Here is a 22,682-nt window from a genome sequence, read left to right as displayed (position 1 = left end):
GTTGATGATGTGAACTGTATTTACTGACCTAGCAGGTCCAACTTTAGATTATTTTTGAGGTTCTGTTGCTAACCAGGGAGTTCTAGTGGCACAGTGGTTAAAGTGTTTGGCTTCTAACTGAAAGGGAGGAGGTCCAAGGGAGAAAGATGTGGCAGTCTGCTTCTGTAGATATCGACAGCCTTGGAAACCCTATGGGGCCATTCTACATTGTCCTTTAGGGTCACCATGAGCCAGAATTGACTCAAGGGCAGTGAATTTGGTTTGGGTTGGTTGGTAGCTGAGTAGTCCTTTATGTGTTTGTCTGTTTGTTTGTTGATATGTTAATACATACAATCATATGTGCCATGGAAAGCATTCTATTTAAAAAAGCTTTTGGTAATCCCCTCCTCCTACAAAAAAGAAAAAGAAAAAGCCTGTCAATATTAATCACATAACTAATAGTTTTAATTATAGAAAATTAGATGTTCTCAGGCCCTTGGTCTGCCACAAAAGAAGACCCTTCACCTAGTTCCTAACCCTGAAGGACCAAGTCAGGATACTAGCCTTTGATGGCATTTATCAAAAATGTCTTGAGCACCTGCTTTGTGCCAAGTCCTGGGCATTCCCAACCCGGAAAGATGCATTCCCTCTCCTGGAGTTGCGCTGAGTCTGATGGGAAAGTAAGCATGCAAATGTAGAAATGTAAGTTGGGGTGGTTGATAGTCCGAAGGGGGTTGACGTGAGCTCTGTTGGAGAAACTTGAATCAGGCTTTGAGAGCCAGTGGGGACTTGCTGGGGGACAGATGGAGAAGGGACTTCCAGCAGAGGCTATAGCTGAGCACAGGAATAAAGGTATTCATCCATGTATTCAACTAATACTGCCGTTGAGTCGGATCCGACTCATAGCAACCCCTCCTTGGGTTTCTGAGGCAGTATCACTACGGAAGTAGATTGCCCAGTCTTCCTTCTGGGGAGTGGCTGGTGGGGTTGAACCACCAGCTCTCTGGTTAGCAGTCAAATGCCTTGGGAGCTCTGGTAGCATAGTGGCTAAGGCACTTGACTGCTAACCAGAAGGCTGGCAGTTCAAACCCACCAGCACTCCTCGGAAGGAAGGTTGGGCAATCCTACTTCCGTAGTGATACTGCCTCGGAAACCCAAGGAGGGGTCGCTATGAGTCAGGGCTGACTCCACGGCACACAACAACAACAACAAAAGCCTTAGGCACTACGCTAATAGTCATTGATTGTTTGGAGCTCCTACTGTATGTCAGTTCCTGAGCCAGGCCCTGGGATACAGTGGTGAGCAGAGCCAGACCTAGTCCCTACCCTTAGGGCTCTTACTCTCCAGCAGTGAGCCAGACATTCATCTACTCATCACCCCACATAAACAATGACCATGCTCCCTGCTGTGAAGGAGAGGTGTAGGCTGCTAGGATGATGTGGAGCAGTTGAACTTGACTTGGCCTTGCCGCCTGGGGCCTCGAGCATTTTGCTGAGAGCTGAAGAGCAGTGGGGAGCTAACCCAGAGAGAGCTGGGGAGTACTGGGCCCCAGGGACCAGGAAGAGCAGAACCTATGTTTTGAGCGAAGATGTTAGAGAGGATGATGTGGTCAGGGTGCTGGAAGTAGCCAATTGTGTTTGGAGCACAGGGCAGATGGACAGGTGTTGTGATGAGTGAGGACCACGCCACAGGGCCTTACTGGCCAGAATAGGGAGCCTGGATACTGTCCTTTGGCCAGGGTGGAGGCACTGAAGGACTTTAAGATTGAGTGTCTGGGTCAGACATGTGCCTTGGACTTCTGATAAATGGGCTAGGGGCCAGGAGTGCAGAGGGGAGGTAATCCTGGAGACAAGTGCCTGATGTTGTGTCCATGTCTTGGTTTCAGGTGTCACCGACTGTCAGAGGAATGAGGCAGGCCTGCAGTGTGACCAGGACGGCCAGTACCGTGCACACCAGACAGACAGGGGCAGTGGGAAGGCTTTCTGTGTGGACCGCGAGGGCCAGAGGCTGCCTGGATCAGAAACAGAAGTGCCACTCATGGAATCTCAGTGCCTAAGTATGTGCTGATGGTTCAGTTGGCCTTGATCACCTGAGAGCGGGCAGGGATTAAAGGGCTTTGTAGAGAGAGAGACAAGGAGAGATAAGGACTTGGGGGCCAGTCCTCATCCACAGCTGACTCACTGGGTGACCCAGAGAAAGGTGCTCGACCTCTCTGATCCTCAGCCTGTGCCCTGTGGCCCCTGCCTGTGTCATGAGATATTGTGAGTGACACATAACGTCAACAGGTATTCGTGGAGCACTCCCCTGTGCAGGCACAGTTCTTCAGTGGGGTTATTGGTGGGAAAGCCCTAGGCGAACCATCTGATCTCCTACAATATGGGTGCAATAGGAGATTCACAGAGCGGAAGGGAGAGAGACCCTGGTGCTGGGTGATCTTGGGCACGTCACGTACCCTCAGTGTTTTCTCGCCTCTAAAGCAGGCGTATTCATGCCTACCTGGTAGAGGTGTGGAGTGTGCTGGCAATGGCGTGCTCCAGGGTGCTGATAACTATCTCCTAACAATGTTCAGGAGGCTCAGGAGCAGCAGTGACTTTGACCATGCCTTGTGTCCTCATCTGGGACGTCAGGGACTGGCTGAGACAATCACCAAGGTCCTTTTCTGCTGACCTCTTCTAAGTCCCTAGGACTCCTTGTACTCATAGTCTCTGCCATCCGTGTGAGGTCCCGTGGCTGACCTGACAAGCCAGAGCCAGCCCTGCTGGTGCCAGACTGCCTCACGAGGAAGGAGAGGGGCTAACACAGCCAGGGCTGACTATGTGCCAGGCACTGAGCCGGGCATTTTCTGTGTTATCATATGCAAACCTTGCAGGAGTTTGAGGAGCAGAGATTAGAATTCCCAGTATTTGAGCCGAGGAAACAGAAACAAGGGTGTTTTGTGACATATCATATAATTGTTGTTGGTTGTTTTCAAGTCAATTCCAACTCATAGCAACCCTGTATAACAGAGTAGAACTGCCTCATCGGGTTGTCCTGGCCGTCATCTTTATGGGAGCAGATTGCCCCATCTTTCTTCTGCAGAGTTGCTGGGTGGATTTGAACCATCAGCCTTCCAGTTAGCAGCTAAGCATGTAACTGTTGTTCCACCAGGACTTCTTATCCCCTAGGAAGTAGCATCACTGGAGCTTGAGCTGGGAGAGGTCGCCATGATTTGGAACTGACTCAACAGTAACTGTTTACTGGTGTGTGTCTGCTCCCCAGCCCTTGTTCTTTCCATCGCACAAGGCTGTGCTTCCTAGATTCCTCGGTGTCCTCATCTCACTCACATGTGCTCACATGCACGCATGTACTCACACGTGTAGCCTGTCTGTCCTTAGGTAACTGGTTCCTGGTGTGTGTGTGTCTGCTCCCCAACCCTTGTTCTTTCCGTTATATCAGGCTGTGTGTCCACCTAGATTAGTCTGCATCCTTATTACACACCCACACACTCACACACACTCACTCATTCACTCCCTCACACGTATAGCCTGTCTGTCCTTAGGAAAGTTGGTCCAGCTAATGACATAAAGCCCAGAGAAAATCCAAATGAGAAACATTCATCTTCTATTGTTCAGAACAGTCATTTCCCATCTCTAGCAAACTGTGAACAAATTTCAAGGATTTTTTTATGTCCCCACAGATAAGTTGCAAATCCGATGAAAGTCTTAATATCATTTCCAATATGTCTTCCCTTGGGCAGAAATAACAATCAGAGGACTTAGAACCAGAAGGCGCTTTAAAAGATTAATCGGCAGCTCCTGGCTCCCAGATGAAGGAGGGATCCACTGAGGGGAAGTGGTTTGCCTGCGGCGCCGCTGATATTGGCTGTCCTGGGACTGCTGGCTCAGTGCTTGTCAGTGGCTCAGCCATGGGGCCTGTCATAGAAGCTTCTAAAGCACTGCGTGGCTGCTTCGGCGCGGGCGCATCTGGAGCAGACAGGCAGCTTTATCAGCAGTTTTTATGCAAACAGCTGCGCTCTGGCAACTTTGATGATGCTCCCCCAAGGTGCCGACTGATGAATCCCCTTCCCGTTGATCCTCAGCGTCTCTCCTGCGGCTCCTTAGGCAAAGCGTCCTGGCTATGCAGGGCAATTTCGTGTTAAGAACACGGGTCCTCACAGGAAGTCAACGTGCTCTTTCTATTCAGAATTCTCTCAACTTGCCTTTGGGAGGGATTTTCTCATTAGGAATGGAATTGCAGAGTCTTATTTTGGAGGCTGTTGTCCTACAGAGAAAAAGCAAAGCACTTAGAGGTCAGTTATGTAACTCCCCAAGCACGCATCTACCTGGAGAGAGATCCACCCCCTTGTCCAGCCTCGCCACTGTCCTGCCCAGGCCTCTGTGGTCCCCACCTTGCTGCCACAGCCTCCTAACTCAGCTTCCTGTTCCACCCTGCCCCCTCCAATCAGTTTTTCACCCTGCTGCCCCTGCAGTGATGCTGGAAGGCAGTTGTGTCTCTGCAGTGTCCCTTAACATGCTTCCATGGCTCTGCACTGCTCTCTGGATAAAGTAACACCGTTACTCATCTCTAGGTCTGACTCCACAAGACCATGTTTAGGGTTATGACAAAGAGCTTTGGTGGTAGAGGGTAGGGCATTTGGCTGCTAACTAAAAGGTCGATGGTTTGAACCCAACAGCCACTGTACAGAAGAAAGATGAGGCAATCTGCTTCTGTAAAGATTTACATACAACCTTGGAAACCCAATGGGGGCTGCTAGGAGTTGGAACCACGTTGGTGGCAGTGAGTTTGGTTTGAGGGCTAGGACTGTACACATGTCTGTACGAGTTGCTGCTTTCAGTTCTTTGGGGGCTATACCTACAAGTGGAATTGCTGGGTCATATGGAAATTCTAGGTTTAACTTTTTAAAGAGCTACCAAACTGTTTTCCACATCAGATAAACCATTTATCAGTCCCACCTGCAATGTACAAATGTTCGAATTTCTCTACATCCTCACCCACACTTGTTATTTTCTGGCTTCTCCTATGTATGTAATGGCCATCCCAGTGAGGGTGAAGTGGCCTTTCATTGAAGAGTGACTTCTGGACCTAACTCTCTTTTGGCTTCTCTGCAGATACCTTCCCCTCTTCAGAGTGAGATGTTGTCATAGATCTGCTTTCTTTTCAGTGATGCGAGAATTTGAGAGGGTTCCAGAATCTAAGGTGATCTTCAGTGCCGACGTTCCTGTCACAGTCAGGTCCAAAGTCCCTGGTTCAGAGCTCCCACTGATGCAGTGCTTGGCAGGTAAGGAGAAGCTCTTTCTCAGGGGGTGGGGTAGTGGGGATGAGGTGCAGGGAGAGGGTGTAGAAATACGCTTTGCTGATCTTGGCAAGACAAACCAAACAAAACCATTGTAACTATAATGTAAAACATACCTTATCAAACCACTTTGTGCATCAGTTGATTTTCACAAGGTATCTTCAATCTAGAATTCATTTCAGTTTTCAGTGCATCTACTACAGCGTTGCAATGAGTCAGAACTGACTCCATGGCACACAACCAACACTGCACCCCAGGAACTATGCTGCACGTTAGCAAGCAGAAACGAAGCAAGTCTGGCTCCTAGTCGAGCTAATTGTCTAGGGTGAGAGACATTTCAGCACTGAGGCCAGACGGGGGATGGTAACAACTATCATTTATGGAACAGGTCTGAGGATTATCTCATAATCCTTCAAGCAGGTCGTCACTGTTATCCCAAGTGACAGATGAGAATATTTAAGTGGCTTGCCCAATGACACAGATCAAGCAAGTGGCAGAACTTCAATTCAGAGCCAAGCTAAAGGATACCTGAGTCCCCAACCCTAACCAGTGCATCATGCCTCCGTGTCATCACAAGTTGTTTACTTATTAAGTAACACTTTGAGTTTGCATCGGTTTTGGATGTCTGTCTTTGTGTCGTCATCTCTAAATGTGCCTCTCAGGGTTAGTGGAAGAATAAATATGAATAGTATAAGTGAAGATACCTTGTAATTATAAAAATACAAGTGTAACTTATTTTTTTCTTAATGAGCTTAGGTTTTCCATAAGAACCTCATATTCTTGCTAAATCATTAGTTATCTGTTATCTTTATTCATGAATATAACACAGTTAAACGTTGTCCTTTTTCATAATCTTGACTATCCATTCGTTTATGTATCTCATGTTTGTAGACACTTCTATGTGTTGGACCCAATGGGGGTCACTATGAATCAGAGTTGACTTGATGGCACTGGGTTTGGTTTTTTTGGTTATGTGTTGGACAGTATCCTTCATGCTTGCCATACAGTGTTAACAAAGGGACAGCATCGTTCCCAGCCCCCACTGAGCTGGCATTCTACTGTCATCATGAGAGACACTTATACATAGTTGGCAATTACCTTTTAATGTCGTTAGAGTTCCCAGTAAAGCAGCCATCAGTTCCCTGACGGGTGGAACATAGCCTTGAACAAAGTTGTCATCTTAATGGACATTTGGACTCCCCATAGAATAGAAGCAATTAAAATGTACAGAAGGTTTAATTTAGGAAGATAGGACTTTGCAACTGTGTAGGTTCTGAAATATGACTGGATTAAAGTCCTAGCTCTGCCACTCCCTAGCTTGTTGACTTGGGGTGAGTAACTGGTATCCTCTGTGTTTGGTTTCCTTATCTGTAACGTGAGACTTCAACACATTAAAAACACATAAAGTGCTAACGCAGCCTGGGGTGCCTGGGACACATTCAGTCAGTATCTCCTGTGTGAGTGTGGGGGTGTTAGGAGTCGGGGGGGAGGGGAGCAGTGGCTACGTGGCTGCACTGGCCTCGGCATCAACTGAGAGAGGCAGGTGGGTGACGGTCTCCTTGGTCCTTGCAGACTGTGTGGAGGATGAGGCCTGCAGCTTCCTCACAGTGTCAACAGGGGGACCAGAAGTCTCATGTGAATTCTATGTTGGGACAGATGACAGCATCGTCTGTACAACTTCTGATCAGGTCAGCCGTGGCAGCCACGTGGAGCTCTCTCTCTTTGCTCATTCTTTGTCAGACATGCTCCGATTAGTTCAACCCCAAGCAGATCACGTGGAGAAATGATTGCCAATAGATAGATGATGCCATGTTAGCTCTCATTTCTTCAAAACAGCATGGAATTCCATATCTGTGTGTCTGCTGTTTCCTCTGCCTAAAACCCCCCTTCTCTTGTTTCCACCTGGTAAACTCTTAGTCGTATGTCAGAACCTCATCCAGGTTCACTATCTATAGCTGTTGCCACTCCCCTTTTTCAATAGAATTAATATTTCCCTTGGTAATTACATGCATCTTGCAGATAACGCTCTAGGCTGTAATTTACTTCTTACACGTTTGTCTGCTCCAGTTGACTGGGAGAAACTAATGGGCAGAGGTCCTCCCTTATCTGTCTTTGTAGCCCAGTGCCTAGCCCAGAGCATGGAACACAGGTTGGAGTCTGATACGTGTTTGTTTCAGTGAATTGTTAAACTTCACAGGACTCTAATTTTACCTCTTTGCATCTCCAGGAAGAAAACACGCTGGGGAATGTGGTGGCCACCAGCTTCAGGAGTCTTAGGTGCCAGGTGAAAGTGAGGCGCCAGGACCGCGGCTCTCTGGCTGTGTATTTGAAACAGGGTAGGTGGGTGTAGCTGGATGGCTCAGTCGTTTAATGCGGCCTGTGTCTTAGGGTGGTTCCAACAGGGGGCATTTAGGGAGCCAGGTTGCCCCACACCCCTTTCCTTGTCCTGAGCCCCAGCTTCCCTTGCATCCACTGGCTAATTTTCAATGGTAGATCTCCAGGGCTTTCTTCCTCGCCAGTCTCAGTCTGGAAGGCCTCCTGAAACCTGGTCAGTATCACAGCAATACGCAGGCCTCCACCGACAGACTGGTGGTAGCTAGGCGTGAGATGCGTTTGCTGGGTATTGAACCCAGGTCTCCTGTATGGGAGGTGAGAATTCTACCACTGACCCACCACCGCTTCCACGTATATATAACTTCCACGTATATAGTCACATTCAATAAATAGGAGCTTAATAAGCATTTGCTGATAACAATAAAAACTATAACAACACAAATTCTCCACATATGCCTTTAGCCCCTCAAAGATGGGATGGGTGTCTGTTCAGGCCTGCTGGGGTCTGGGCGGGGCCTTGGGTGGCTTCTCCCCATTCACGCCAGTGCAGAACCGCAGTTCCATGGCTCGGACCATATCTCATCTGGGACCACATGCTGCTCCTCACACAGAAGGAGGCCCATTGTCCTGTGAGCTTGTAAGCTGTTCAATTCTGCACTGTTTTGAAATCTTTTGAAAATGCTTCTGCTTTATTTCCAGGACAGAAAATCACCACCACAAGTCAGAAAAGCTTTGAACAAACTAATTTCCAAAACACGCTCTCCGGAATGTACAGCCCCTTCGTGTTCTCAGCTTCAGGAGCCAACGTGACTGATGCACGGCTCTTCTGTCTTCTTACATGTGACCGGGACCCATGCTGCGATGGCTTCATCCTCACACAGGTCCCAGGAGGTAATGCTGGCAGTGAGGGTCTGACGGGGAACAGGGAACATTGAGGGATGCAGGAGCTACGTATGTAACATGGACACTGCCTTGGGAAATCACAGGCCTGAGGACTATTACCCAAAGAAGGTGATATTCCCATACACAAAACCCAAACCCACTGCTGTCAAGTTGATTCTGATGCATCGTGACCCTGTAGGACAGAATAGAGCTGAACTGGCCCATAGGGTTTCCAAGGTTATCAGCCCTTACAGAAGCAGATTGCCTAATCTTTTCCCCTGTGGAGCAGCTGGTGGAGTTGAACTGCCGACCTTTTGGTTAGCAGCCAAATGCCTTAACCATTGCCCCACCAGAGCTCCTGACCCATATACAAAGTCAGGGACAAAGCCCTCTCCTTCCTGCATGCTGCCTGTTGTATGCAGGTCGTAAGTAGATGAGGAGAGAAGGGAAGACAGCTCTAGAAAGAGAACACAGCATATACAAAGGTGCTGTGGCAAGAAGGTGCAGGATAAAGAAGGTGAGTGGGGAGAAACTAGTGTCAGTGGAGGAGGGCGAGCACATGGGGCCTTGGGTTGAGAAGGGGCTGGAGAGGAGGCAGGGATGCAACCAGGCAGGACCTGGTGGGTTGCACTGAACAGTTTTGAATTTATTCTAAGAGCAACTGAAAGACATTGAAAGTTTTAAGCAAAGGGATGCCATGATCAGATTTGAATTTTCTCCTTGTATTGAAATCTTCTTTTATTATTATTATTATTCAATTTCAATTTTTTAAAAAAACTTGTTATTGTGATTTAGGTGAAACTTGGCAGAGCAAATTGGTTTTCCATTGACCAATTCATACATATTTTGTTTTGGGTGTTGACTGCAATCCCCACAATGCAACAGCTCTCTTCCCACTTCTGTTTCCTGTTTCCATTCCTCCTTCCCTGTCCCTTTTCCCTTCTAAGCTTTATCCCTAGGTAAATCCTGCCCTTTGGATCTTATGAGTTGATTGTTTTAATGAGCGCATGCATCCTGGATGCTATTGTTCACCTTATAGACCTCTCTATTGTTTGACAGAAAGTTGAGCCTCAGGGGTGAGTTCAGTTCCAGGCTTTAAAGGAGACTAAAGGCTGTAGGCTCAGGAGTTCTACCAGTAAGCCTGGCCTTTTCTATGATTTTGAGTTTTGTTCCACATTTTTCCTCCCACTCTACCCAGGACCTTCTATTGTGATCTTTCTCAGAGCAGTCACTAGTGGTAGCCGGGCACCATCTAGTTCTTCTGGTCTCAGGGCTGTGGAGGCTGGGGTGTGCGTGGTCCGTTAGTCCTTCGGACTAATTGTTTCCATATATCTTTGATTTTTTTTTCACTCTTCTTTGCTCTGGATGAGGACAACTGTTGCACCTTAAATGGCCACTCATAAGCTTCTAAGCTCCCAGTCACTATTCACCACAGTAGAATGTAGAACACTGTTTTTGTGGACTGTGTTATGCCAGTTGATCTTCTTATCCCCTGGACTGTGGTTCTAAGCCCCCAGGCCCAATGACTCATTCTCACAAGGTGTTTGGTTATGGTTATGACTAAGAAGTTTTCATAACTTTGCCCCTGTATGCTCTACTATATTCATGGATATATTTGCAGCATATCTAAATACGTTTGTAGAACTATCCTCTGTCGAACGTGTATGCATTCATAAGTGTAGTTCCATTCACTTTCCAACACCTGTTCAGCTTACGTGTCTATCTGGGTATCCACTCATAGATTATTGTTGTTACTGTTACTGCAGGATTGCGTGTGTAATAGTATTGACCTCATTGCCTGTGACTCTTGGGCTCCTCCCAGTGATTATCATTACTGTTTCTGCAGGATTGTGTGTGTCTCAGTATTTACCTTCGCTGCCTTTGACTCTTGAGCTCCTCCCAGTGTCTTCCTCTGCCTGGATCATTTGTGCTGACCTCCCCCTTATTGTATATTTCCTTTCCCTTCACCCAAGTTAACACGCATCCACTCCAGTTGGTGATTGACCTTCCCTTCCCCTCCCATGCCTGGCAATCTTCAAAGAATGTTTCTTTTTGTGTGTAAACCTTTTCTTGACTTTTTATAGTAGTGATCTCAAACAACATCTGTCCTTTTGTGATGGACTAATTAATTTCACTCAGCATAATATCCTCCAGGTTCATCCATGTTATGAGGTGTTTCTCTGATTCCTTGTTATTCTTTAATATTGCTTGGTATTCCATTGTGTGTATATGCCATGGTTTGTTTATCCATTAATGCATTGATGGGCACTTAGGTTGTTTCCACCTTTTTGCTGTTGTAAGTAGTACTGTGATGAACATGGGTGTGCATATATCTATTTGTGTAACAGCTCTTATTTCTGTAGGATATATATGTACGAATCAGATTGCTGGATCGTGTGGTATTTCTATTTCCAACTTTTTAAGGAAGTGTCATACCGTTTTCCGCAGTGGTTGTACCATTTTTTCAGTCCCACCAGCACCAGCAGTGTATGAGGTATGGTGCTGTCTCTCCACACCGTCACCAATATTTGTTGTTTTCTCTCTTTTTTTTTTTTTTTAACTTTGATGTGACTGTTGGGTTCAGATGACATCTCATTGTTGTTTTGATTGGCATCTCTCTAATGGCTAATGATTGTGAGCATTTCTTCATGTGTTTGTTGGCTGCCTGAATGTCTTCTTTGGTGAAGTGTCTGTTCATATCCCCTGCCCATTTTTTAAATTGGATCATTTGTCCTTTTATATTGAGGTGTTGATGTTTCTTATAAATTTTAGAGATTAGTCCTTTATCTGATATGTTGGTGAAATTTTTTTCCCAGTCTGGGTTCTCTGTTCACTCTTTTGGTAAAATCTTTTGATATACATTAGTGTCTAATTTTTAGAAGGTCCCAGTCATCTAGTTTATCTTCTGCTATTTGTGCATTTTCAGTTATGTTTAATAATGTATTTATGCCATGTATTATGGTCCCTGAGTTTGTCCTATTTTTTCTCTGATGGTCTATATAGTTTCAGGTTTTACATTTAGGTATTTGATTGATCTTGAGTTTGTTTCTATATTTGATGTGAAATATAGGTGCTCTGTCATTTTTCTGCAAATAGATATCCAGTTTTGACAATACCATTTGTTAAAGATACCATCTCTTCCCCAGTTAATGAGTTTCTATCCTTTGTCAAAGATCAGCTGTCCATAGATAGATGAATTTGCTTCTGGTTTCGCTATTGTGTTCCATTGGTCTATGTACCTGTTGTTGTACCATTACTAGGCTGTTTTAACTACCGTGGCTGTGTAGTAGGTTTTGAGATCAGGAAGTGTGAAGCCTCCTACTTTTTTCTTCTTCTTTAGTAGTGCTTTTGCTTATCTGAGTTATCTTTCCTTACCATATTATCTTGGTAATTAGTTTTTCCATGTCTTTAAAGAATGACGATTGGATCTGGATTATGATTGCATTATATCTGTAGGTTGCTTTGGGCAGGACTGATGTTTTCATGATGCTGAGTCTCCCTATCAATGAGCATGGTATATTCTTCCATTTATGCAGATCTCTTTTGGTTTCTTGTGGTAGTGTTTTGTAATTTTCTTTGTATAGGTCATTTGTATCACTGGTTAGATTTATTCTTAAGTGCTTCATCTTTTGGGTACCTATTAGCAATTGTATTATTTTCTAGATTTTCCTTTCAGAGTTGTCTTTGTTAGTGTAGAGGATTGAGGCTGATTTTTGTATGTTAACCTTATACTCTGCCATTTTGCTGAATTTTTCCATTAGTTCCAGTAGCTTTCTTGTTGAGTCTCTGGGATTTTCTATGTATAGGATCATATCATCTGCAAATAGAGATATTTTTACTTCTTCTTTGCCAATTTGGATATTTTTTATTTCCCATTCTTGCCTTATTGTTCTTGGTAGAACTTCCAATACAATATTGAATAGGAGTGGTGATAAAGGGCATCCTTGTCTGGTTCCCATTTATAAGGGAAATCTTTTCGGTCTTTCTCTGTTGAGAATAACGTTGGCCATTGGTTTTATGTATATGCCCTTAATTATGTTGAGGAATTTTCCTTCTATTCCTATTTTGCTGAGTGTTTTTTTTTTTTAATTTTTATTTATAAATTTTTTTTATATGGGTGTTTGATTTTGTCAAATGCCTCTTCTGCATTGGTTGATATGATCATGTGGTTCTTTTCCTTTGTTTTATTTATGTGGTAGATTACATTGATTAATTTTCTAATGTTGAACCATCCTTGTATATCTGGTGTGAATCCCACTTGATCATGATGTGTTTTTTTGATATGTTGTTGAATTCTAATGGCTAGAATCTTTTTATTTTTTAAATTTTATTGTGAATTGGGTGAAAATTTACAGAGAAAATCATCTTCCATACAGCGGTTCACATACACTTTGTCTCATGACATTGACTCCAGTCTCCCACAATGCAACAACTCTTCTCCCACTTCTTTCCCATAGTGTTGACTAGAATCTTGTCGAGAATTTTTGCCTCTATGTTCATGAGGGATATTAGGCTATAGTTTTATTTTTTAGTGCTATCTTTGCCTGCTTTTAGTATCAAGGTTATGCTTGCTTCATAGAGTGAATTTGGTAGTATTCCATCCTTTTCTATGTTCTGGAATAGTTGGAGTAGAATTAGTGTCAGCTTTTCTCTATGTGTTTGGTAGAATTTGTCAGTGAAGTTGTCTGGGTCAGAACTTTTTTTTGTTGGAATATTTTTTTTATTACCGGTTTGATTTCTTGTATTGTGATGTGTCTGTTCAAATTGTCTACCTCAGATTGTGTTTGGGTAGGTAGTGTCTTTCTAAACATTTGTCCATTTCTACTGGGTTTTCAAATTTATTGGAGAACAGTTCTTCTTAATGTTTTGTTATTATGCTTTTTATTTTAGATGGTTCTGTTGTGACATTGCTCATTTCAGTTCTGTGTGCTTTATTTTCATCTTCTCCTTTTCCTTTGTTAAATTTACCAGTGGTGTGTCATTTTTATTAATCCTTCAATGACCCAACTTCTAGTCTTGTTGATTCTTTCTATTGTGTTTCTCTTTTCTGTTTCATTTATTTCTACTCTGATCTTTTTATTTTATATATATATATATATATATATATGTATGTATATATGTGTGTGTGTGTGTATGTATATATATATTTGTGACTGTAGGCCTTTTTTTTTTTGTAACTGTTGGATTGTTGATTAAAGTGTTGATTTTGGTCTTTCTTCTTTTTTGATTTGTGGGATTTATTACTGAAAGTTGTCTCCTGAGGTCTGCTTTTGCTATGTCCCAAAGATTTTGGTATGTTGTATTTCCATTCTCATTTGATTCAAGGAATTTTTTATACTTCATTCTTTATTTCTTCTACTGCCCAGAAATTTTTAAGCAGGCTGTTATTCAATTTCTATTTTTTTTTTTCTTTTGCCCTTGATCTTCCTGTTGTTGATTTCTAATTTTATAATGTTGTTATCTGAGAAGTTGCATTGTGGTATTTTGATGTTTTAAACATATTCAGGCTTGCTTTGTGGCCTAACATATAGTCTATTCTAGATAATGTTTCATGTGCACCGGAAAATAATATATATTGTACTGTAGTTAGGTGGAGTGTTCTGTATACATCTATGAGGTCTAGTTGGTTGATTGTGTTGTTTAGCTCTTCTGTGTCTTTGTTGAGTTTCTTTCTAGTTATTCTGTCCTTTATTGAAAGTGGTGTATTAAAGTCGCCTGCTATTCTCGTAGAGTTTTCTATTTCTCTTTTTAATTCTGTTAATATTTGCTTTATGTATTTTTGGGCTCTTTCATTAAGTGTGTAGATACTTATTATGATCATGCTCTCTTGTTGAATTGACTTTTGAAATAAGTACTGTGGCTCGAGAGTGGAGAAACTATTGGATAGGTGGTTAGTGTATATGTAGACAGATCAGTTAGGAACTCCCATGTAGTCCAGGAAAGAGAAGGTGGTAGCTTGGGCTAGGGTGATAGTAATGGAAATAGAAAAAAGGAACAGATTCAAAGTATCTTTCAGAGGCAAAATCAATAGGACTTTAGATATGGAGGTTGTGGAAGAGGGAGTTTCCAAAAATAATTCCCAAGAATCTAGCTTGTATACTTTGTTGAGTAGTTCACTAGTTTGGAGAATAATGGAAAATATCTGGTATAAGATTTGAGATGGGAGAGGGAGCTATGGGAAGTCCATGAGTTGATTTTGGGTATGCTAAGACTGAAGTGCCTTTTAGACATCCACAGATGAAGATTAAGCTTTGGAGACAAAGATCCAAAGCCCAGAGGGACTTCCTGGAGGGAGGTGTAAATGTGTAAATTATCAGTATTGAAGTAATATCAGAAGGTAATTTGGATGGAACATGGTTTAGAATAGACCATATGTTAGGCCACAGAGCAAGCCTCAGAAGCTTAAAAACATCAAAATACTACACAGCAACTTCTCAGATCCCAACATTATAAAAGTGGAAATCAACAACAGGAAGATCAAGGGAAATGGATGGGATTTTCTGGGCAGAAAGTACAGAATGAGAAAAGGAAAGTGGGTGGGGTTGATTCCTGAGAGACACCTCCATAACAGGAAGAGACTCTGCAAAGAAGAGAAGGAATCGGTAGCCAGAGAGAGAGGAGGAGACCCAGGAGAACACTGCTTCATGAGCCCAGGGAGCTGAGAGCTGAACGATGAAGGAAGTGGTCAGGAGTGAATGCTGCCGAGAGTTCAACCTAGGTGATACTGAAAAAGACTGAGTTTGGATCACAGCGTTAGTGATGGCCAAAATGAAAATAATTTGTTGATGTGGTGGAGCAGGAACCCAGACTGGAGCAAGTTGATTTGTAAAGTTCCTTGTGGTTTAATTTTTTATGATGCTGTGATGGAGATTCACGTTAATGTTTAGAGCCGCATATGTGTGTACACGTGCAAGTGCATGTACACACCCATGCATGTGTATTACTATGTCTGTGTGTGTATCTATATTTAGAAACACTGTAATTCAAACCCAGGATGTCTTCTTTGAACTAAATGTCTTTTCTTTGCTGAGGACACCATGATTTCCCAGATATCTGATTAGTCACCAGACCATATGGATTTTCAAGTTGGAAAGGCTGATTTCATTTCCTTCGGATCATGTATGGAAGAATTAGTTTATTCCATGGAGAAGTTAGCCCATAAATCCCCCTCTCCATGATATTTCTGGCTAGCAGCTTGCTTCCTTTCCCATCCAAGTATAACCTGTGATGTGTGAACTTAGGTTGAGCAACAACCACCTAGAATGCTGAGAGCTGGGCCCTCGTTGAGATACACATAAAGTGTCAGGAGGATGTTCTGCTGGTCTTGTCCTATGAGCACATCTGGAGGGTTAACTTATAAAGGTTTGGCTGGAGCTGCCACCAACCAGGAACAGAGCCTGCTGTGTCTTTTTATCTCAGCCTGGAAAGTCATTTAACATTCTGGGGTGTGTGTGTGTGTGATTTTTTTCCAGCTGTAAATAAAACTCAGCCTCCTCCATGCCCAACTGCTAAATAGCTTAGTTTCCACTAATAGTTATGTAAATGAAAATTCATGAGGCTTCTAAACCTACATTTTAGTTCAGGTCACTCAGAAATGATTTTTGTAGGGACTTGCTTGGTTGAGGTTCTCTGGAGTGTAGTTAGAGCTAATAGTGTCAAGATCAGAAAAATGACTTCTCCCATTGCATTAGCCCTTCCACCAGGACACAGCACACCCACTGAGACTGAAAAAGCCATTTGGCATCAAGTCCATGCTAATTCACAGCAACCCCATGTACGTCAGAGTAGAACTGTGCTCCATAGACTTCTCAAGGCTGTGACATTTCAGAAATGGATTGCCAGGACTTTCTTCTGAGGCATCCCTGGGTGGAGTTAGACCTCCAAATCTTTTGGGTATAGCTGAGCACATTAACTAACCATTTGCACCACCCACAGGCGTTAGCTTTAGTTTCTCTTCAAAGATCTGAGTGTAGAAGAAAAAGTATACCCTGCCTATTGTTTAATTCCATTATTCTGGGTTGTTTTGTTTTTTTGCTTGAGAGAGAGGCAGACCACAACCCTCAGACTCTTCTGAGCTCTCCGGGCTCTCTCTCACTGTAACCTGTGGTACTCTCATGCACTGTGGCTCCATCTGGAAATTTTCAAGGCACTTACTGCCTTCTGGCCATTCCACTATTTGTCAGCAACCAGAAAAATCATTCTCCAGAAAGATCACTTAGTTGATTGGGCAAGAAAATGGGGAGAGAGGGTTCTGGCGGTAACATCCCCAGTGGTATTATAGGGGAGTTGCCATTGCTGCTGGCCCCATGAGGAAGAAGCTTTAATAGCAGATAGAGGGGAATTTGCCTGTAAAACAACTCTAGGTCAACCAATTAAGGGTAACCCAATTGAAACCAGGCTCCTGAGTTCCAGTGTCGCTGCCCCCCACCCAAGCTAATGTTACTTGTCCCCATCCTATAGGGCCTTGGGGCACGGAGGTGAGTCTGTAAAGGGTCCCTGTTCATTCCCCATCACATTGACCTCTCTGCTGTCTTACAACTCTGCAGGCCCCATCATCTGTGGGTTGCTGAGCTCCCCCAACATCCTACTATGCAATGTCGAAGACTGGAGGGATGCCCTGGAAGCCCAGGCTGCTAACGCTACATGTCCTGGTGTGACCTATGACCAGGGGAGCCACCAAGTGACACTGCGTCTGGGAGGCCAGGAGTTCAAGAGTAAGTCTCTGTCCTCTGTGCATGTTCCTTCATACCCAAGGTCTTCTGCTCCCTTATGAGCCCTTCCTGTATACCTTGAGGAATTTATATTTCTGAAATGAACACTGGACTGGCAGTGTTGCGTGAAAAACAACCACAACATCTCAGCTGCATTCAGTGAGAGCATTGTGTAGCTCGGAGGCTGCAGGCTGGCTGGAGGTAGGCTGGCTCATCTGGGCAGCTCTGCTGACCTCAGCAGGGCTCATTCTTGCATCTGAGGGTTGGTTGGCTGTTGGCTGCTCTAGTCTGGATTTGGCTGGCATGGCCTGGCTCTGCTCTGTATGCTTCTCATCCTCCTTCTGGATGAGTGTGGAAGCATGTGTCTTGCTATGATGCTGAGTGCCTTGCAGCAGGGCTTCCGGACCAAGACAGACAGGGAAGAAAGGCCTGGTGATCCACTTCCAAAATCCGTCAACGAAAACCCTATAGATATCCATGGTCTTGTCCCCAACTGGCCATGGAGACGGCCCAGGACTGGGTAGCATTCTGTTTCATGGTGCATGAAATCACCAGGAGTTGGTCATAGAGGCAGAATCGTAAGGGAACAAGCAAGGCCTCTTAAGGTCAAGGCTTGGACCTGGCATTGTCACTTCTGCCTTATTCTATTGTCCAAAGCAATGGCCTGACCAAAAGTCAAAGGACAGGGACATATTCTCTGTCCCTTTGGTAGGAGGAACTGCAAAACCACATGACAAAATAAAGCTCAAGGAAGGGGGCAGAACTGGAGCTAGTAATACATAGATCTCCCAAACAAAAAGCCCTGGGGCACGATTGCCTCTTGGTGAATTAGGAGATTCCAGGTGGTAACACCTGCACTGGACATCTAATTACGGGGTGCAAGGGACTGCAGGTCCCACAGCAGACTCAATTCATAGAAATAACCACTGAGATTTCTCTGTACCCTTCCTTCCTTTCTGAAGCTCTTCTAATCTTTGTCTTGCAATAGTCATAAACATTGCAGTTGAAAGTCATCATTGAGGTCATCTGGCCAACCTCTTATTTTGGGAGCTCTGGTAGCTCAGTGCCTAAGTCATTTGACTGCTAACTAGAAGGCTGGCAGTTCAAACCCACCAGCCACTAAGGCCCAAAGATGAGTGGGTCATGCTTGTGGCTGATGGCTAGTTTCTCCCTTACAGTGCCCTAGGCCACCTCTCCCAGCAGACCCATTATTGTCATCATTGTATTATCTATATCTATATCTATATATTTATCATTTTATGGTTAATATCCTAAAGACTGGACTGTGTCTTAGTCATTCTTGCATTCACAATATTGAGAATTGGAAGAACTGGAAAGGAGAATATAAATAATATCAACTGAGTGCAGGTTTGCCAAACCATGGAAAAAAGATTTCAGAACTTGGTGGAATTCCATGGAGCTTAAATTAAGATCATTTGGGGTAAATAAAATCAACTAGCTTATTTGCATCATGGGTAGGAAGCATATGACATTCATTACTCCAGGAGGTAGGTAGAGTGAAAACAAACATTTTAAGAAGGATGTAAGACAAATTCATGGGCCATAAATCCAGGGTGGGTTACTTAACACAGAGGATGTGTTTGGTATGTGCCCAAGAAATAAGAATGTGCCCTTGTCTGCCTCCTTGAGAAGGAGTGACTACCAAATGACCTTTGAAGTTCATTTGTTTTGCAGAATTGTGTGTGTGTGTGTTGAGGTGAGGTAAGACTTTAAGAAGGATCTACCTTGATGGAGGTTGCAGGAAGACTGAGATCTGCTCATGGTCTTCTCAGTGAGAGGTTGCCTTATGTATCCAGTGAACAAGAGATCACTACCAACTGGGAACAGTAGGGCACAGACCTTCCTTTCCACAATAAGAAACCATGCTTTAAGTGTAATTAACCTGTGGGAAAAAATATAGCTGTTACACACCCTTTCCCAAGAGCAGGTGTTGATGGAAACAGAGTAAAGATTCCAGGACTCTGAAGAGGAGCCCATAGAATGGATAAGGTAAAAAAGGAATGGAAAGATGCTACAAATGATACGGATAAACTCTATCCCTCCCTCCTAACATTAATTGCGGGCCATTCTCTTCCTTCCCACTGAACAGTTGGCCAGATGGTCTTCATTGCAATGTATACTCTGGAATCATGAGAATTCAAATCCCCATGTGGATCATTCCTCACTATATATGGTCGTTCTGGGCCTTACCCTTGTGAATTTATAAAATGAGAATAAGTTCTCTTCTGCCTCCTGGGAGGTTGGGGAGAAGAACATTAAGAAAGAAATACATGTAGGTGTGCTGCCTGGAATAAAGAGGTGCTCAGTAGATACTGGAGGTAATGGAATCATGGTCTGGGTTTGAAATACCCAGAACTGAGTCCTGCTTCTATCCCAGCTTTATGATCTTGTTCACTTAACAACCTAAAGCCACAGTCTTTCCATCTGTAGAATAGTACATACTTCTGTAGACTACAAAGTGAAGTGTTATGTTCTACAGATGATAGTATAAGGCATTGCTTCCTGAGCCCCTGGTCCCAGGCCCCCCAAGTCTACACCCAGCAGGGACGCTCAGTAGGAGCGCTGCACTTGGACATCTGCTCTTGTTAATCAGCATGTCCAGTGCTGTGAGGACACAACACCCGCAAAGCACCTGGAGGCGACTTATCCAATTTGATGGGACAGTGCTTTTCAAAGCATTGAAGGAGAGTGAGGTTTCATTTTCCTGTCATCAGGGACGAGTTATGGCTGAGAAACCAGATTTTTCCTTGTCTTTTGGTTGGGGCTGACGTGTGTTCTTGAGAGAAATCCATTCAGGGGCTGTGTCCTGAATTTCCACTGGGCATCTGGAGGTTTTCCACGATTTGGTGTTGGCTGCATCAGTCTTCCTACTTCTAAGAAAAAGGGCTTAGGAAGTTATGGGATTGCACTGGGCTCGTTACTGACAATGTTTTGAAGTGCAAATGAACAAAAACAGGCGGATTAAATGTCCCTGAACATGCGTAGGGATTTAAAATTCTAATGGGGAAAAAAGGGCTTGGCAGAAATACTCCTGGGTTCGTTCTGAATCCAAAAGGCTTAGAATTGTTGAGCAACTGTGAGGCTCAATCTGTTGCCTGCCATTTCCTGTAGAGGAGGCTGTTTTGTGTCAGTGATTGTCATTATCTTGGGATGCTGGGAGCTAAGTGGAGAAACTTGCAATTCATCTATAAATTCATTGAAACCAGATGTAACAGAGTTAGATGTCTGATGAGTATCGAAAAACAAGATGGTCTATTTTTAAATGGTCCTATGAGTTATTTATAATAGAAATCATTGATTGTGTGTTAACCATGTGCTTGACACTATACTTTGTGTCTTGGTGGGGTGTCTCCCAGAAGGAGACCGTGAGACAAGTACTGGGGTATATAGTTTATTTAGGAATTCCAAGGAGTACAGAGACAGGAGGGAAATAATGCCGAGAAGAAAAGGCAGCCAGTAAAAGGTAGATTACAAGGCAGCCACATCAGGCAGTGACTAGAGTTTAGTCCCAGAAGGAATTTCTGGGAATCTGTGTAAAACACATACATCAGAATTATCCCATCAGAGGGGCAAGGGAATTGAGGTATCGCTCCATCAGCTCTCAACAGTGCTTGGCTGAGGATTGTTGGAAGGGTTGCTGACTCCTCATTCATCCAGCCTTCCACTGTGACTCTGGCTGCGTAAGACTTTCTGCAGGGCCCAGAAAAAAACAGATTGCAGCTGCAGGAACTGACAACTGGAGGTCTGAGTGGGAAACGGGCAGCATCTTCATCATACTGCATATGTTATCTCAATTAGCTCTCTAAGTCCTAAAGACAGATGGTGTTTTCTTCATTTACTGAGGGGAGACTGAGGTTCAGAGAGGTGACTTGCTCAAGGTCACCAGCTCATGAGTTGCACAGCTCAGATCTTATTCCTTCCACAATCACTGATTCAGCTCTGGCTGTGTGCCAGGCAGTGAGCTGGAAGGTGGAAAGGAGGGGATCCTAATATCTGATCCTAAAGGAAGCTCACTGGCCAGGGGAGGAGAGAAATACACTAATGACCTCCAGGGGTGAACACCACTGTACAAGTACAGATGACTAGGCCTCTTCCCCTTGAGGCTGGGCCGCAGGACACCATTTGCCAGGCAGAAATTTAGGATTCTGTCTTGTCCTCATGTCATGTCCCCAGACCATGGAGTCAGGCTCAATCTGACCATGAAGAGGGGCTTTTCTGAGAGTTTAATGACAATTATCTCTCACAGCCAAAATAGCTTTTTTGAACCTACTTAACCCTTTCATGATGTATAGGACCTATAGTACTCACCGATATTTTCCACCTCTGGGGTTTAGTGGGAAGCTCTTATCCCGCTTTTAGTGCATGCTGCCATCTTGTGGGGGCCTGTATAACTATGTGAATCCAAAGCAACAAGCCTCATCCCACCAAGTCCAGCACCAGCAATCCCTCAAGAAATATGTGTTCCACTAATTGTATCAAAATCCGTATCACCTCAAATATTTTCCCATTTCATTCAAAATGCATTCCATTACTGTAAACACATGGTTTCAAGAAAAAAAGAATCAAAGCAGAAAATAATTTGGTCTTGAAATAATTAAACCAAGTTGGCTGTCAGGGTTGACTGGTTCTTCTTTGTAATGGTGATCTCTGATGGTTGAAGATCTCTTCCCCCACAGCTCCTTGTTGTTGTTATGTGCCGTCGAGTTGGACCCAACTCATAGCGACCCCTCCTTGGGTTTCCGAGGCAGTATCACTATGGAAGTAGGTTGCCCCATCTTCCTCCCGAGGAGTGGCTGGTGGGTTTGAATCACCAGCCTTCTGGTTAGCAGTCAAGTGCCTTAGGCACTATGCTACCAGAGCACCTTGTTAGACTGTAACAAAGGCAAGTTTGAGACTGAATTCTGTCACATGTGCAGGCAGTGCTTAGCAGACAGGCTCCGAAACCACTCCACAGCCTGCTCTGTGAACTCAGGGCCACCCCAGCCCTCTATCTTTTAGGAGTTCCCATCGCACCTTGTTTGAAAGGTTCTTCTGAGACTCACACAATAATAGACTTGCAGCATAACCCAACTCACCTTCTGGTCAAAATCCAATGACCAAGAAAGACCCTTCACCTCAGTGACTGGTCACGGGCTTACTTTGGAACTCAGCTCAGGGACTCAGGGCTATTGGCTGCGGAATTCTTCCCTCTCTTCCTGCAGGGGTGAGGTGCTCCTGCAGCATCTCTACCCAACCCATGTGTCCTGAACGCCACTCCATTTCACCATTAACTGCACATGGCTAGCATTCACTGTGCTAGTTAGCAAAATCCCGATGTTAACTAGGGGCAGAGAGCACTCTCTCTGAGGCAGGGCTTCTGGACAGCAATTTCCAATGCTCCTCAACCCCCTCTGGGGTGTGTCTTCACCTTTGAGATCCTGAGCACTCTGAGGGTGTAGATTAAAATGAACCCATGTACACAG

General features: G+C 44.2%; 1 protein-coding gene across 1 annotated transcript in view; it reads left to right on the top strand.

Annotated features, from left to right (window-relative positions):
• The window catches only part of TG (thyroglobulin), a 243,257-nt gene that overhangs the window by 52,945 nt on the left and 167,630 nt on the right, over nucleotides 1–22,682 (top strand). The window contains exons 22-27 of the mRNA XM_007940540.1: nucleotides 1,865–2,035; nucleotides 5,141–5,257; nucleotides 6,845–6,960; nucleotides 7,500–7,608; nucleotides 8,306–8,497; nucleotides 17,035–17,202. Coding sequence (XP_007938731.1) covers nucleotides 1,865–2,035; nucleotides 5,141–5,257; nucleotides 6,845–6,960; nucleotides 7,500–7,608; nucleotides 8,306–8,497; nucleotides 17,035–17,202 — 873 coding nt within the window. The remainder of the gene's footprint in view (nucleotides 1–1,864; nucleotides 2,036–5,140; nucleotides 5,258–6,844; nucleotides 6,961–7,499; nucleotides 7,609–8,305; nucleotides 8,498–17,034; nucleotides 17,203–22,682) is intronic.

The sequence above is a fragment of the Orycteropus afer genome, unplaced genomic scaffold (genome assembly GCF_000298275.1).
Source record: "Orycteropus afer afer isolate SDZICR_OR568_19922 unplaced genomic scaffold, OryAfe1.0 scaffold00069, whole genome shotgun sequence".
NCBI lineage: Eukaryota > Metazoa > Chordata > Mammalia > Tubulidentata > Orycteropodidae > Orycteropus > Orycteropus afer.
Note: the sequence above shows the minus strand (reverse complement) of the source record. Positions and strands in the feature narration are given on the sequence as shown.